Genomic DNA, 17,099 nt, shown 5'->3' with positions numbered 1-17,099 from the left:
CGGGTAGCTACGGCTGCTCCAACAGGCCTGTGGAGAGAGCTGGAGATTTGCACGGAGCCTGCAAATCACACACACAGAGCCGACAGTGTGAGGTGCTCTGCACCAGCCTAAGTGGGTGACTGTGCTACAGGGAAAGGAGAGGGGAAAGTTAGCCCAGCACGCTAAAGACCACCCAGTCAGTGCAGGGGTCAAAACCGAATGCAGGCCTGTCCCTCAAGGGGCCTCAGGGCTGTGGCAGGGGGAGCCAGCAGCCGCAGGGACACAGGTGTGGGGTCGGTCTACAGCCCCATATAGAGGGGGCATCCAGCAGACACCTCCAGCCACGTGTCTACATCGCTGAGATTTTTCCAGAAACCTGGAAATCTCGAATTTTGACATGAAATCTCCCCAATCTTGGCTCAGGCTTTTCTTTCTCTGAGTGCTGCACAGGCCAAATAAACACACCTGTGGGTTCAGTCGAGCCCATAGGGACCAACGGTTGGCAAACTGGCCTCATGGTGCCCTCGGAGGGCTTACAGATTAGCGAGGGGATTCTCCAGGTGCTTACAGCCTTGAGGTTCCCCCATTAGTAAAAGGAGACTTATTTTGTGCGATGTTTTCAAAAAGGGGCAAGGGAAAAAAACCCCACAGTTTCAAACTTCTGGGAGAAAACGTGAATATTTAAAATTTACATGGGTATATAGCGTATAGCCAAAATATCGCCTCAGCCATTTCTTGCTGGTTACCTGCGAGAAAATGTGAATTAGGCAGCGGAAGCAACAGTCTGGCCCCACATTGACTCAGGGATTCATTTTAGCCCCACTGATTATGGGACAACAAGACACTGTGTCACTCCTGAGCAAACAGCATGCCGTTCCTGTCCCCAGTGTTTAGACTGAATTTGATCAAGGCTTCAGATCCAAGTTCTAATATACAGGAAACCCAGGAAAAGCAAGAGCACATTCAATGATACCACAGGAAACAACCAAATGCAGTAAGTGAAACAACCTACCGACCACTCAATGTCATTTAAAGAGCGGGGGAGAGAACTCTTCTGGATGAGCAGGGTCTTAAGAGACTTAACAACTAAATGCAATACAAGATCCTCAATTGAATTCGGATTTCAACGGTCCACTTGTAAAAGGCATTTTAGGGACTTTATTTTGGGGGGGGACTTAAATAATGGGCTAGGTAATAGAGTCCATTAGGCAATCATTGTTCATTCTGTGAACATTTTACTGTGGATATAAAGAAATATGTTCTTGTTTTTTAGAGATGTCGGCTGAAGGATTTAAAGGCTAAATGTTATGACGTCTGTTCATCCATATTTTAATACTTCAGCAAGAAAAAAACAAACAGATGAAGCAAACGCAGCAAAACGTTAACAACTTAAACCTAGCTCCCGGAGAAAGAGGTGAGCTGGTGCCACCGAGCCACCGTTGTGTGGCATTAAGTCTTCATCGGTCTCAGTCACTTACTCGTCTACTACAGAAGGATTTTGTTGTTACATCCCTCCAACGCCCTTGAGTCCATGTGTGTTTTAAATTTCAAATCACCAGCTGCCAAAAGAAAAAAATGATAGCAACCAAAACAGGTATAATTTGATGCTAATACCCAAACATACCAAATAAAGAAGCAACTGTGAAATGAGTACCCTGAAACCTTCTGCATGAAATTCTAGAGGTGGCTTGTCTTAGCCAGCATTGCTCAATGTGAAGGAGCAGCTTTACAGTCTCAAATACATCCTAAGTAACCTCAAATGAAGACTTTGGTTGTAATTACAGTAAGGAGGGAAAAGGGGGAGGAGGGTAGACCTAAAACTTATATTAAAAGACCCTATTTCGTTTACTGCCTAAGCCTGTGACAAAAGGTTAAATGTCTTGAGATACAAGCGTAACTGAAAAAGAATACAGCTTGAAACTTGAAAAGATATTCTAAGTTTAAAAAAAAAAAAAAACTTAAAGATCGTACTTAGCACAGTACACCTATTCTAAATCGCATACTTGATGACACAATTCTAAGACCTGAGTCAGTTGCCATCAAATATAATGGCCAGTTCTTTAAATCTGCTCTTGAAGAATACCGAGTCGTCAAATCTCAGGTTTTATTAATAGAAGGACTTTCATAGTCATCGGGTCCAATGACCCATCCAATGGCGGAACTTTTGTCATTTAAGAAGAGCATTAACCTAGCACAGAAGTCGGATAAATCTGGGCTCACTGGGTCCCAGCACTCACTATAGAGTTGTTCCTTCTTGGCCTGGCGACAATCCCTCTGAACCTCAATACTGCCACCTACAAAATGCAGATAAGTATTCCCTCTTCATAAAGCTTGGGCAGAATCTGATGACACTGTCACGTTCCCGGCACTGTGCCAGCTATCCTGTAAACACACAAAACAGTCTGTGACTACGTTACCCTCGGAATCTCACAAGTCACCGCTCTATAACCTATTGGAAGTATAGACTTTACAACTTATCTAATCTCTCTTGCCTCGGTTTCCTCCTTTGCAAAATGGAGAGAACCACATTACCTGCTGCATAAGACGACTGGGAGCGTCAAATGAGCTCCAACCATGCCTGGCACATAGGACACACTTAATAAACACGAGCTACTGTGACTCGCTCCCCTCTTTCCTTACACCCCCTTTTAAGAAAGCATGACTCTATGGTAAACCATACGGAGGTTCTCAAAAAAGTTAACAACAGAAGTACCGTATGACCCAGCTATTCCACTTCTGGTGTTTATCTGAAGAAACCCAAAAAGACAAGCACCCCTGTATTCACTGAGTGCTATTCACAATCGCCGAGCTATGGAAGCCACCTCAGTGTCCATCCACAGACGACTGAATCGAGAGATTGCGGTACATACACACAATGGAGTTATTACTCAGGCATAAAAAAGAATGAAATCTTGCCGTTTGCCACATGGACAGACCTAGAGGGTATTATGCTGAGTGAAGTAAGCCAGACAAAGACAAATGCCGTATGATTTCACTTACACGTGGAATCTAAAAAAATAAAATAAACGAACAAACAAAACAAAGAAACGCATACATACAGAGGACAAATTCACGGTTGCCAGGTAGAAGGGGGATTGGGCGGCTGGGCGAAAATCAGGGAAGGAATTAAGAAGTACAAATCGGCAGTTACGAAATAGTCACGGGGATGTGAAGTACAGCATAGGGAATACAGTCAATAACATTGTAATAACTACGACGGTGCCAGGTGGGTACTAGACTTATGAGGCGGATCATTTTGTAAGTTATATAAACGTCTAATAGTCGTTGTACACCTGAAGCTAATATATCATGTATGCCAACTGTAATTGAAAAAATATGTATTTTCTAATTTTAAAAAGCAAGCAAGCAAACCAGCACGACTCACTTATTCCAAGCACGTCACGGTGGCCAAACACCACGACTTGTTTCTGCCACACCAGGAAGTGCCGAAAAGGCTCCTGGTAAGTGCAGAGTTGTCCCACTGATCCCCCGCCTATAACTGCTGGTGGGCTTCCTGACCTACCGGCATCCACTTCTCCTGTGTGGGAAGACCGCCACGCTGCCCCGTGGCACCTGTGTGCTCCCTCACCTGTGACACGTGTCCTTGGCTCTCTCCTGACCCTAACACGATGGGTTGGTGCTGGGTCTTGACTTTCCATCGCAGGCCCAGCTCGGCCTCAACACCCGCAAGTAGAAGTTTCTGATCCCACCACCACAAGAGAGTGGGTTTGTTCCTTCTGTCGGGGCTGAAGTAATTTTGCAGAGACGCCGGCATCCAGGGGCGCCCCGCACACACACATGCCATTCTACTGGCACCCCAAGACTCTTCTGGCACCAGCCTTTGCACTTGCTTCTCATAACCATCTCTCTTCCACACCCACCTATTACCTGAGTCCTAGGCAGGTCTCCTCCACTTGTCTACACAGAGTTGTCCTGGATGGCAGAGTGGGTGGGGGTGAGGGAGAAGCCCGATGAGCGAATGGCATGTCCACGAGAATTAGGAAAAAGTGGCCCTTCCTCCAGCTGGCACTCTGGTGCTACACATTCCATAATTAGATTCCACTTACTGAATTTGAATCAATTTAGTGGGCAATCGCCATGTGCCAAGGTCTCTGGGCTTACACCAAGGAATAAGACAGGGCTGTCCCCTGAGCCCGGGGATAAGAGTTGTTTTGTCCTCTTGGGCTGGGGTTGATGGGGGAAGAGGGGTAGGGAGCTGAGACGAGGTGCTGTCACCTGAACTGGGTCTGGCGGGATAGTGAGTAGCGCAGGAAAGGATGTCAGCAGATTCCACGCCGAAGGGAAACGGAAGCAAAGACAAGAATCAGCACATGTCATGGCACATGGAGAGAACAGTGAGTTTTCAGTGAAGTTGGAGGAAAAGGGAAGAGGGAAAGATGTGGCAGATCAGGACGCAGTCTACTCACACTTTCAGTAAATATTTCTTGAGCATCTATTCAGTGCTAGGTTGGAGAATAAAAAACAAAATAGAAGCCTAGCCATCGGAAGCTAAAAATCTACTGTGGGAGAAAGAAACAGCTCTACTGACAGAGCTACATTACATGTGGTACTACCAGGTGGCAGGACATACCAAAAAGAGGACGTGATCTGCCAGGGGACTGGGGGGTGGCCCTGTGTGCTAGAGGAGATGACAACTGAGCTGAGTGGCAAAGAAGGAGAAGCAGGCGTTGCCCAGATTTTCATGGGGGCAGGGGAGGATGGAATCAGAGGGCTTGGCTTACCGAGTCCCACAGGGACTTCAATCCTACATGTAAAGGAGACTGAGACTTGACTCCACAGGCAAAGGCAGACCAAAGGAGCTTGCACGCAGGGGAGCTGTGTGCATCCCAAAGTCTGTGCCTTTGCGGAAACACTCTGCAGCGGGGTGGAGATGGGATGTGTGGAGATGCTGGTTCATCATCGCAGAAGGCAAACGTGACGATCCATCCACAAACACTGAGGCAGGAGGGGCAGGTGCAGGAAGAAGCTCCCAGGTAAAGTGTGTCTGTGAGCCCCTCCACCACGCTTTACCTCATGAAGACAACACGGAAGTGGGTACACACACTATGGATACACAGTTTAAACATGGTTTTACTGCCTTTCTGATGGCATTTTATACAGGGCCTACTTGGTAAAAACAGATTTTTCTTAGGCTCAGCTTTAAAAAAAAAAAAAAGAAACTTAAAAAATTGCATAGCGTTTTGTCATAGAGATTGATTGGGTGTCTTTGATGCAGGGTGACCAGCCACCACTTACATCCTATGTCCTCACATCCCATTTGATTTAGTATTTATTCCAGACAAAAGTGTCCCTGTTTAGTGACAGATTATATGGCTGCCCTTCTTTGACCTGAAAGCGTGGTCCAAATGAAAACATCTTGCTCTGCGACTGCCATTTCCACATAGACCAACTGCTCAAATGTTCAAGGAGAGTGACAGCCCAATTGTCAAATCTTCTTTCAACAAAGCCTCTTTTAATAAAGTTAGATTTTGCTGGAAGGAAGCTGGAAAGTGATCTGACACGCTCAGAGATGGATTGGGACAGAGACAGCGGAGCAGGAGAAGGGCATTTCAGGTACAGGCCTCTCAAGGGTGAATCCCCTCCCCAACTCAGAGGCAGGCTCAGAGCTGAGGGCCCCACAAATTCCAGTCCTCTGAACCATGGCCTAAGGCAGCCTCCCAGGGGCAAGAAGCCCAGCGGGCAGACACAAGGGGTGCTCCCCGCCCCCCCCCCACAGCCATCGCCATCCGTTGACCCACACTTCTGCCTCTCCTGCCCTTCACCCTGACCCTCCCCCACCTCAGGCGAATGACCCAGGCTACCTCCCTCCCCTGGAGATAAAGGACAGGAAGCCCCAGAGACCATATCTCCTGTCTTTCAACACGATCACATCTATATTATATGATTTCTACCACTTTGAAGTTGCTGACGCTCTCTCTCAAGAAAACGGTCCTTCCTTCTCCATCAGTGACTCCTTCTACTGCAGGAATTCCAGTTCTTATTCAGCCCTTTTTCTGGAAAGGGAGCCTGAAGGACAGAGGTGGAGGGAATATTCCGTGACAGCTGAGGGTGAAGGGGTTCTGAAGGGCAGCGAAAAGGCTGTCACTTCAGGGGAGAGCAGAGAACACATGACCAAACCTCCCGCACTCGTTATAACTGCTACCTCAAAAATGCGTGAGAGCTGCCAGGAGCCTAGAGTCATGCGACCCCGGCACGCCTGTGACGAGGTCCTCCATGTTTCACACTAACATGCTGTGACAGAGGTGGTTTTCAAGGGTTTGCCCAAGAGAATGGGGAGGAGAATGCTGGTTATTGCGGAAGACAGTAAGGCCATAAATGGTGCCACTGTAGAGTGAAATGCCAGCATGGCATGAACCCCCACTGTCACCTAATCCTTCTATTTAGGCGCACGCATTGGCAAATGGGTCCTTGAAGCACTATGGCCCTTCAGAGAAAGCTGACCTCCGAGAGAGAGGTGGAGCGGGAAGGAGGAAGGCAGGCAGGGGGTGTGTGTGTGCTGTATTTAGCCAACTAAGAAAATGAAGGCCAGAACGAGGATTCAAGGCTTCTGACTCATTTTCTGGCACCGGGTCCATGCAGCCACAACACTATTTATCTTTCTAATTAACATCTTGAAGCATTATGTACAATTCCTTTCTGCCCTGTCCTTAAGAAATGACCCTCTCTTCATATAAATAGTAAAAATGCAAGACTCCAATCTGTCTTCTAAGATTGAGACCCTAATTTCCCGACCAAGTTTAACCTCCGATTTTCTGAGCAGAAATACAATCTGGCTCCATTTCATTTTTTATGACGGGTTTTGGATAAAATAAAACCAAACCAATCAAAATAAACATCACAGAAATGTTCCAAATCCAACTTCTTCCTTCAAAACTATAAAATTCATTGCGAAGAGTAAGTGCAGGCAACAGGCATTTTTGACATAAGAGTACAACCTACTACTCAGCATGCAAATGTCTAAAATTTAAAACAACAACAACAAAAAAAACCAATTTGCTCAGTCTTGTTCTTGGTGTTCTGAACGGTAAGCGGTAGGACAAAGACACTAAAAAGTAAGATGCCTCTGTCCCTAGTAAATGTCTCAACGAGTCAGACAAGTGAAATAGCAGAGTATTAGCACAGGCACATGGCAAACCACCCAGTGCAACTTCAGGGTCAAAAGAGGAAAAACCTGCAGGTGGGACCTGCTCCCCCTCCCACATCAGCAGCAGCTCAGGCTGACGTCAGAGCCCCTGGGTGTGAGGTTTCCTGCCACACAACTCAGACAGCTAATCCTCAATTAGACACTTGGAGCACCCATCAGTATAGGGATTTTAAAAAAAGATTTCACTGATGTTTCACTTACATCAATTTTATTTTTTGGTAATTTCTCTAGATGCCATTTTAGTAAACAAATTTCTTTGATGGGCTAAACAAAAATGGTGCATGACGACAGGACAGAAAATAAAGAGGTCTGCCTACTAATGGCAGAAAAATCTTCTTCTGGGTGGGCGGGAAGATGAAATGAGCTAGACAGAAGGGAGCCTCGTCACTAAGAGTCTCCGGTGTCAGGCTAAGGCCCTGAAACCAGAAGGCCACCATGGGCAACAGTACAAGGGACTCACAGGATGGACCAGTGTTGCAATGAGCTGACTCCAACAGCAGGTGACTCTCCCCAGCAGCCACCAAGGCCCTCCTGGTTAAACCCCATGGTGTACCAACCATGCAGGGGCACTGGCAGGAAAACAGGAGGCCTGTTCTCATCACTGTTCTAGTACTACTGGTATATGCCACTGGGCAAGTAGTAACCTTTCTGGACTTAAGCTTTGTCAACCACAAAACAGGAAAGTTGGACTAGAACATCTAATGTCTCCTCTATGTCTAAAGTTCAGAGGGTCTTTGTTCTTCAAAAGCTGGTTCAAATCCTGTTCGAAGTGGCTCTAACCTCACTGCTACCAGTCCAACATGCAACAGAACGCACTGCAGAGAGCAAACAGGAATTAAAGGGCTGATTTAAAGATACTCTCTGAATATTGGGTGCAACCCCCAAAATAAAAAAGTTGAAAACACCCAGAAAGATCAGGCTGGATCCCCGCTAATACCTCTGGAAAAGCCACAGAAATCACCAAATGCACCCATACTACCAAATCTCTTAATTCAGATGATACATGTCAAAGAATATCTTCTTCTCCTCAGAATAAAGTGACACTTTTATGCTTCCTTAAGCTAAGGATTTTTTTTTTTAAAGAAATATGTTACAATGAGCACAGACTTATCACCAAACTGTATTTTTTTCCACTGTGAAAAGGAGAAACATGAGAATCTGATTTCCTCCTGAGAGCAACCCACAGGAAGGACTAAGCTACTGACCACTGCTGTGATACCAGGTCTGGCCCCTGAACTGGCCGCCTCAGCGTCACCTTTCTCAGTCAGAAAGTGCAGGTGAGGCCTCCAGGTGAGTGATGCATGCCTGAATTAGAAAAGTGCTTGAATTGAGTCCCTAAAAAACCTACAAAAGCCTACCAAAAAAAAAAAAAAAAGCAAACATACCTGGCTCCAAAGATGTCCTTTTTGGCGAGATCAATTCCAGAAACAACCTTCACTCTCAGAATACGTGACTCTCCCTGTTGGACGGGGAAAAAAAAAAAAAAAACAAACAAGTTTAAAAAACAGACCTTCAGTGGGTCACATTCTCACCCAGTATGCAAAGTCCAGGACTCCTCTTCCGGCCAGACTGAGATATAGAACAAACCAATTCGAACACAGGCCATTCTTCCTTACACTGAAGTTCAAAAAGCTACATTCGGCTCAAAAATCCTATGACCCTAGAAATTTACACCAATCCAGATGAACTGAACACAAGTTTAATTCAAACTACGTCACGCAGATCAATTACTTCTGCCATTGAGAGGAAATACTTCCCAGTTGTACCAAGAACTCACACTCACATATGACACCACTTAGATAAATGCCCAAATACAGCAAGTTCCCATAAATTTAATAAATAATGCCTCCTTTGAAGTTTATGTGTTTGTGTGTGTGGCCTGAGATAGAAAGGAAGTTCATGTGGTAAAATATTTCAACGTTACGGTTTCAAAATGTCAGTGCTGACAAACAAAATTCCTCAGTTCCAGTAAAAAGATCATCCTAAATGGAAATCATCCCATACCATCTCAAAAATCATTCATTCATTTATCTGCTTATTTATTCACTCATTCCAGGATTTTCTAAGCAGCTCCTATGTGCCGGACACTGAGAGAGGCCTTGAAATATGACATGAACATGCTTGGAGTCTACTGCGTGATGAGCAGGCCACCAGCAGAGGACCCGTGGTGGCACCACACCCAAGGGCACGGGAGGGAGAAGTATTTAAGGCCAAGACATTCAAGATAGATGAGATGGCTTCGGGGTGATGGCAGGCAGAAGTCCAGGTTGGTTTGGGCCACTAACTGTTAACGTAAGTTAAAGTAGAGGATGAAGTTGAATTCAAGGAGCCTATGAAACAACCATGTAGAAGAAAATAAATGACTCAACTGATAAATGGCAGAGACGTCTTGTTATCCATGTACAGTTGGTAGTTGGTAGTTACAACTAGAGGACATTGGAAAGTTATCCCAATGGGTAAGAAGACAAAACAGCTAGGGATGGAGTCCTTGGAGATACAAGCACTGAGGAGTAGAAGAGAAGTAATATAAAATTCCTCTCGCCAATATGGTTAGTCAAACCTAGGCGAAGAAAAGAAAATCTAAATGACTGTATGCATCATATAATGTCAAAGGAGATAAAGGCAAGTGAGATTAAACATGGAGACCAGGATGTTGACGCTTCGTCAATTAGCCACACAGATCAAGCAGGCATACGGGCAGTTGGAATCCACGCTTGAGATCGTTTACTTTCCAGGATTCTTTCATCCATTCAACCATCCCTCCAACCATCCAGCTGTGACACAAGGCTGCCCACATGCAAACATGTGGGGCATGTTTAAGAAGAGGTTTCTCAACTTGTGTGTGCTTATGTATGATCCCTTTCAAGTGAGGCCTGCACTCCAGACTGGCAGGATTTAACGTGTCTGGCAGCCTTTGCGAAAGGATTAAGACAAGTCACAGACAACAGCTACGCATAACAGTGTCCCCAAGTGGTTACCAAAGTTCCCGGGGTTCTATGCTCTGCCTTTGGTTCCTGTAAGTGCTGGGTGGAAACTGTCAAGGATTCTTTCTTAGCACAGATGTTGTCTAGGCGAAGGCTCTGTTCTGTCTCTCACGGCAGGCTGTACCCCCCTGTCAATCACATGACATCTGCTATGGCCTGCTCAGCTCAAGAAATACCACAGTGGAAAGTACTTTTTACACATGGATCACAATTTGGCAACACACCTGTGTAGAGTTCACCGTATACTTGGGGAAGAGTTTATGGCCCACTAGTCCCCACAGCATACAAATAGAGAACCATGGGATAAAACGAAATTCTTGTCTGCCAGGCTAAGGGGTTAAAGACTACTTGAGAAGGAATGAGGAATCAGTCAGAAGAAGAAATGGAGGACAGGGAACGTATTTTTTCTGTCTCCCTGCTTCCCCTATTGCCCTAATTACAAATATTGCGAATCAACAATTCTCCCAAACACCACGGGGAGAGCCCGCCTCTCTCGTCTGGACCACTCATGGAGGGTGGATACTGCTAAAGGAAAAGTGTTAAATCTCCAGGCCAATCCTTGGTGCTGGGTAAAGAAGATGCTTGATCTGGTAGCAGGAAGGTGAAAGGACCTTTGAGAAGGAGAATGGAGGATCTGCTGAGCAGTAACTCCTTCTGATAAGGTGACTCAGGTAGAGCAGCGGGTCTGTTTCCACCCCAAGTTTCCATCAGTCCCAGTTCCACGTGGGACTGATGTGGGGGACATACAGAAGGGACAGTGTCTAGGATGGGAACAAAGATACAGTTGCAAGTCACAGAGCAGACAACAAGAATTCTGGTAAAAAACCATTTCTTTGTTTTGTAGCCCTCGGAATTCTCATAAATCCTGGGCAGGGTCCTGGACTTTCCACAAACTGGATAGAGAGCTCAACCTTGTCTGGATTCTAAGAAACAGGATAAGCACTGCTTGGTTTACATCAATGTTGGGTTACATCAATGTTGGGTGAATGTTCTTACATTGGGTGGACAGGCCTACTTTCCAAAGGCATACATTTTTAAATGAGGGAACATTCATATGAATACATGAATAAAAATAAATTTAAGTAAAGGGCGAACTCAATTTTTTATGGAGATTGGTTTATTCCTTTAGTAAGTATGAGCACCTGTTCTAAGACCTGGGGCTACAGCAACACAGATAAAACGCCCCACCCAGCCCAGCCCACCCTCTAGTGCTACTGCGAGCGTGCTCTCTGAGGGCTCTCAACACCATGAGCAAACAAACCAGGAGAGTCTGGAGGACAACTGGAAATACATCATGGTCATAATTTTAAGTGCTTTATTGAGCACTTAACATTTTGTACACACACCCTTTCACCAAACAAGTTCTCATTTAGGAATCAATCCTAAGAACACAAGCACAGATATGACAACGAAACGATCCAAAAAACTAGCTACAGATTACTCACATCACCCCAGCATTTTTTTTAATCAAAAGAAATCTAAAAGTCCCTCAGAAGTAGGTGTCTAAATGTTTACAGCAATTCTGTGCAATGGGCGACAATACTATCACTAAAAATACGTGAGGATCTGTAATGACCTTCATTTATTCCACAGGTTATTTACTAAGTCCCACCACCAGGCCAGGCGCATTATCTGGGGGTAGAGATGTGAACAAGATGGAGGATTCCTTCCTGCCTCAAGGAATCCACAGTCTAGAAAACAGACAGAATCTAAATACATAATGCAAACAAACAAGCAGGGTAACTTCTGATGGTAAGTGCTTCGACGGTAAGAAAACAGTTAAATAGAAGCAACTAAGCACAGGGAGCGGGGAGGATATTTATGACTGGTGGTTAGGAAAAGCCTCTTTGGAAAGGAGACATCTGAGCTAAAACCTGAAGGAGACAGAGTGTGTGATGCGGTGGCCGGGAAGTCACGGAGGATGACAGTAAATTCCTAGGCCTGGGAGGCGTTCCAGGGAGAGCCAGCCCGGTGCGGTGAGGCCAGAGACCCAAGAGGCCAGCCGCAGCCAGGAGAGGGTGGGCATTCTTCCAACCACCTTTGGGAAGTTTTAAGCAGGGGAGTGACAACATTTGACTTACACTTTTTAAAAGACCACTTGGGGTGTTGTGGGGAAATGGACTACAAGGGAACAAGAACAGAGGAGGGGGACTAATTAGAAAGAGATCTGACAAGAGATGGTGGAGCTTCGCATTGGATAGAAATGGAGAAGTGACCAGATTTAACATACAAAAACATGTTTGAAATAAACTATTTGGTTAAAAAAAGTTTCAAAATGGTTTATACAATTGAGTCAGAGATGTGCAAGTTGTTCAACAAGCTATTTCCTTTTTCCATGTGGACCCCCCAACTAGACTACGTTCCCCAGCATTCCTTGCAGTTAGGTCATGTGACTATGTTCTGACCAATGGAATGTGGACAGAAATGATGTCCAGATTTCTGTCCAGATCAGGCCCAGAGACCCTCCCACTCAGCATCCTCCATTCTCTCCCCATCCTCCTCAATGGATAAGATCCTGAAGCCAAGAAGGGAAAAACTCCATGAAAGGAGTAGAGTGCAACAGACCATCCCCTACCCAACCTGCCCCCTCCACCATCAGCTACTGACCCTGCCCAGGCATTGAGCTAGAAATAGACTTGTACTGTTTATTCCCACTGAAAACTCAAGGTTTCATTAGAAGTTAGCTTATCATATAAATATAATCTCATTTTTAAAATAAATATCAATTATATGCACAGGAAAAGACCTCAAAAGGATGATTTTAATAGCAATTACCTCTGGATAATGGATAACTTCTTTTTGCTTATCTGCTTTTTTCTTTTTGAAACATTAATTTTGTTTGGAAACTAAACTTGTGTAGAAACTTCAGAACATACATAACGAAAAGAGAAAAGAATTTAATCATAGGTTTAGAAATCCAGGCTTCCCTATTTCTGTAACGAATAAACCTTCTTTTGTCATAAGAAAAACAAACTGACAAGTTATATTTTAGCCAACTCACAAAGGTATAGAGCTGTATATTTGGAAGACATGAAAACGGTTCTCGTGTATAATATGTAGGCAACAGCTGGGAGATGAAAGGAAGAGAGGCTTTTATTGAGTACTTACTATTTACAAGCATTTGTTACAGGAAGTTCACTTCTCTCTGATGTTAAGGGCAGGGAGTAGGAAAGACAATGTTACTCTTTATACATGGGGCTCAGACATATAGCAAAAACTTCTTATCTTTGTTTCCTCCAAATAACAAGCTTGCATACAGATAAGCAGCCATTGTCACTCTGGAAGGAAACACATGACCAGGTGTGTGACCAATATGTCAGATGCAATGAGCTCCAAGCCGAGCAACTGTACTTTATGCAGCATTTTATTACTTTCATAAAATCTATGCATGACATTTTGGTCCCTGGTTATGACTCCCATAGAATTAAATATTTAACAAAGGTGGCTTATGGCAATGAAAATACTATTCAGAGATGGACTGTACAACGCAGAGAAAGCACAAGCACGGAAGAGGTGAGGCTGAATAACCACAGATATTCTCATGACCTTCAGTGTCTTTTTCAGTCACTATTAAGCTGTTGTTCTGCATAGTTATTGTCTAACAGAAATGATTCTATGTATTTGACATGTGTTTTTCTTTTACACTTAATTTTCTAATTCTTCATCAAGACATAAACCATGATAAGGTGCCCACGCCATAAATTAGTGGCATAAAGGAAGTCCCAACTTACAAACAAGGATATTGTGAAGGCTCATTTGTAAGACAGTTGTGAGCCATGCAGTAGCCTGCTCATATAAACTGTGTCTAAGTGGTTACCAGATTCCCATCCCCAACCACAAAGCCTAGTATATAATCGATCAAACTTGTTCCTACAGTAAAATAAATCTCAAGTTCCAACTCAAAACAAGATACTACAATTTACCTTTTCCCTTATGAATCTGCCTGGTCTAGGTAACTTTGTATATTTGATCCTCTGTTTTTCACAATGGCAGCTGATCTCCATCCCAAAATGGTGATATCTGGGTTGGAAAATAGTGTTCTTTCTCCACAAGGATCCACTGTGACCCCAGGGTGTCACACATACCAGCTGTTCATGTGGACAAGGAAGTCCTGAGTCAGTGACCTGCACATCTCAATCCTTCTCCCTTAAATCAATTTATCTATTTACCTTCCATATTCTACACTATGTTTATACCCCTAGCTATTACCCATAACACTTGCAGGCTTGCAGTCCACATTCCCTGGATTCAAAGAGATGATCGCTATTTTTTGTACCACAAAATATCTAAGTTATATATACGTCAATTAACTTCAGTTGCTTAAAAACAAACAAACAAACAAAAAACACAAGTAAACGAACATATATAGAAAGTGTTCACAGTGTGCCTGCTACACAGTAAATATCATTGGTCTTCCCATGTTCACCTTCTCTTACTCCAACTACAAGACAAAATCCTGTTCCATACGTTTGTTTTAAATCTCCTACAGAGTCCTACCCTCCCACATTCTAGTCGTCTCCAATTCTTGTTACATCCTGTATCCTGTCCTCTTCACCTCTTTCATCCTAATGCCTACCCTCTAAACCTTTTGCCCTCTTCACTCCATCGGTTCCCTGACCTTACACTGCTGCCATCCCTCCTGACTTTTATCTCTGTCACTCAGTTCTCCACTTTGACCTGCTAAGTACACATGCAACAAAAACATACTGGTGACTATTATGCTCAAGGCATTGCGCTAGCAGACAGGAGGCACACAAAACTGAACAAGATGCAGCCTCCTCTGCCCCTCTGGGGCTTACAATCAACTGTGGAGGTTAGATCTACGCATACCTAAAATATAATACAGGAGCGGAATAGAGACATAAGGCGTATGTGGTGACAACAAAGGTACAAGACGGAAAACACGTCCAGCTCAAATTCATGACGTAAGACTGATGACAGCAAACAGCCCAACTCAGAACCATCCACTGTAGCTGTTCATCATCGTCAGCCCAACATATATTATTCTAAACAAGTGGAAGTCTGACGGATATTAGTACCAGAAAAAACTGCAGAAACAGGATTCTGCACACCCTAAATTTTTCAACCTTTACTAGACCAGGGCTATTATTATACCAAATGGAAAAGTGAAGAAATGGGAAGAATTAAATGATGACCTTCTAGAGTAGAATCGTAATTGTAATGCTCAAGGTGACTAACTTTCATAAATTGCATTGTGTGGTTTTAAAATATGTCTACAAATTCTTGATAGTTCTCTCTTCAAGAGGTGGGACTTAGTTTTCCTCCCTCACCTGGGACTTAGTGACCTCTTCTAATAAACAGAAGGCTGAGGAGGTGACAGTGTGTGACTTTGCAGATTAGGTAACAAAAGGCATTGCAGTTTCCTTCTCTCTCTTTCTCTCTCTCTTCCTCCCTCCTTCTCTCTCAGATCACTCCCTCTGGGGGAAGCCAGCAGCTGCCATGTTATGAGGACACTCAAGCCGCCCTATGAGAAGAAAGGTCAACGTGGTGAGAAATTGAAGCCTCCTGCCAACAGCCATGCGAGTGAACCATCTTGGAAGTGGGTCCTCCAGCCCGTTAAGCCTTCCAGGGACGGCAGCCCTGGCTGGCATCTTGACGGCAACCTCATAAGAAATCCTGTCTTGCTATATTTTAGTAATGGTGGCGGCATGCATCAGAACCACCCAGCAAAGCCATTTTTTATTTCTCACAGAAACTGTGAGGTAATAAATGTTTATTGTTTTAAGCTAAGTTTGGGAATAATTTATTTACAGCAGTGGATAACTAATGCCCGTGGAGAATCCAGTGCAATAATTGGAGTCTAATATCCAAAATCTCCTAAATCTCTTTGTTAAATTGAGATTTTCCCGTGTATTAGAAACAATGTTTTAATACATTGAAAAGACACCAGTCAGTCAAAGACTATGGCCTGTGTTGTCTATCGTGTAAAAAAGCATAGCATCTTTAAGGGAGAATTAACAGAACTTGATGACTTGCTCAATGTAAGTGCAACAACTGTGTTATTTTTAAGAAGTTTTGCACCTGATGCCCCATAAGTACAGTCAATATTTGAAACTGAGACAACTCCAAAATTTTTAGGATACATGACCTTAAGTATGAAATTTTTTTATAATTCCAGAAATGACGATAACATTAGAGAGTAGCTGTGAAACTTACATTTCCCTTTAAAACCACTCTACATGCATCCCTTGTTTGTTCCACAGCCTCGTTCATGGTGTCACTCATAGCAAGGTGGTCCACCACCAACTAGCAGAACCTCAAGTGTCCCTTCTTCCAGAAGCTACTGAGCACCTATCATGTGCCCACCCTATGTAGTCACTATTCCTGAGTGGCAGCGTGGCTTCATCCTAAGTCACGGCCACCTCCTTAGTCCAGTCTTAGTCCAGATGTCTCTTCTCTATTGCTCCAGTGAGACCTCCCCATGGACCGATGGATCAAACCGAAAGTCCTCCTCCTGGCACCGAAGGCTCATCACAACCTGCTTTACTCCCGAACTCCCTGTGCTCTTCACGGTGACACAATTAATTCCCTTCTTCCCTGACTTTTCCCACACAGCACCTCTTCACCCCCAGTGGTGTGCTCGGGTCCGTGTGTTAGTTATTCAACCAAAAGCACTTACTTACTCTGTGCTGAAAGCAGTACAAGGAATAAGGAATCCATAAGACAGAACTCACGCCCACAGGAATTTACTTTCTGTGCATCAGGAGAACATATACACACACACACACACACACAATTACAAGATGACGTAGTTAAGTTGAATAACAGCAACGGATGGCATTGTGCGGCAACTCAGAGGAGGAAGAAATTAATGTACCTGTGAGGGGTGGGGACAGGGAAATAGGCCAGAAAGTTGGGGAAAGCCCCAGAGGAGTAGACATTTGAGCCAGGTCTTGAAGAATGAGGAAAAGGGAGGAACAACTTTCAGACAAAAGAAGAAGCATGAGGGC

The 17,099-nt window shown here is 44.3% G+C and overlaps 1 protein-coding gene across 7 annotated transcripts in view; it reads right to left on the bottom strand.

The window, feature by feature from the left end:
- NEDD4L (NEDD4 like E3 ubiquitin protein ligase) overlaps positions 1-17,099 on the bottom strand; it is a 313,861-nt gene that overhangs the window by 202,505 nt on the left and 94,257 nt on the right. For all 7 annotated transcript variants that reach the window (XM_033135693.1, XM_033135694.1, XM_033135697.1 and 4 more), the window contains exon 2: positions 8,530-8,603. In XM_033135693.1, coding sequence (XP_032991584.1) covers positions 8,530-8,603 — 74 coding nt within the window. The remainder of the gene's footprint in view (positions 1-8,529; positions 8,604-17,099) is intronic.

Source organism: Rhinolophus ferrumequinum, chromosome 19, assembly GCF_004115265.2.
Source record: "Rhinolophus ferrumequinum isolate MPI-CBG mRhiFer1 chromosome 19, mRhiFer1_v1.p, whole genome shotgun sequence".
NCBI classification, from domain to species: Eukaryota; Metazoa; Chordata; class Mammalia; order Chiroptera; family Rhinolophidae; genus Rhinolophus; species Rhinolophus ferrumequinum.
Note: the sequence above shows the minus strand (reverse complement) of the source record. Positions and strands in the feature narration are given on the sequence as shown.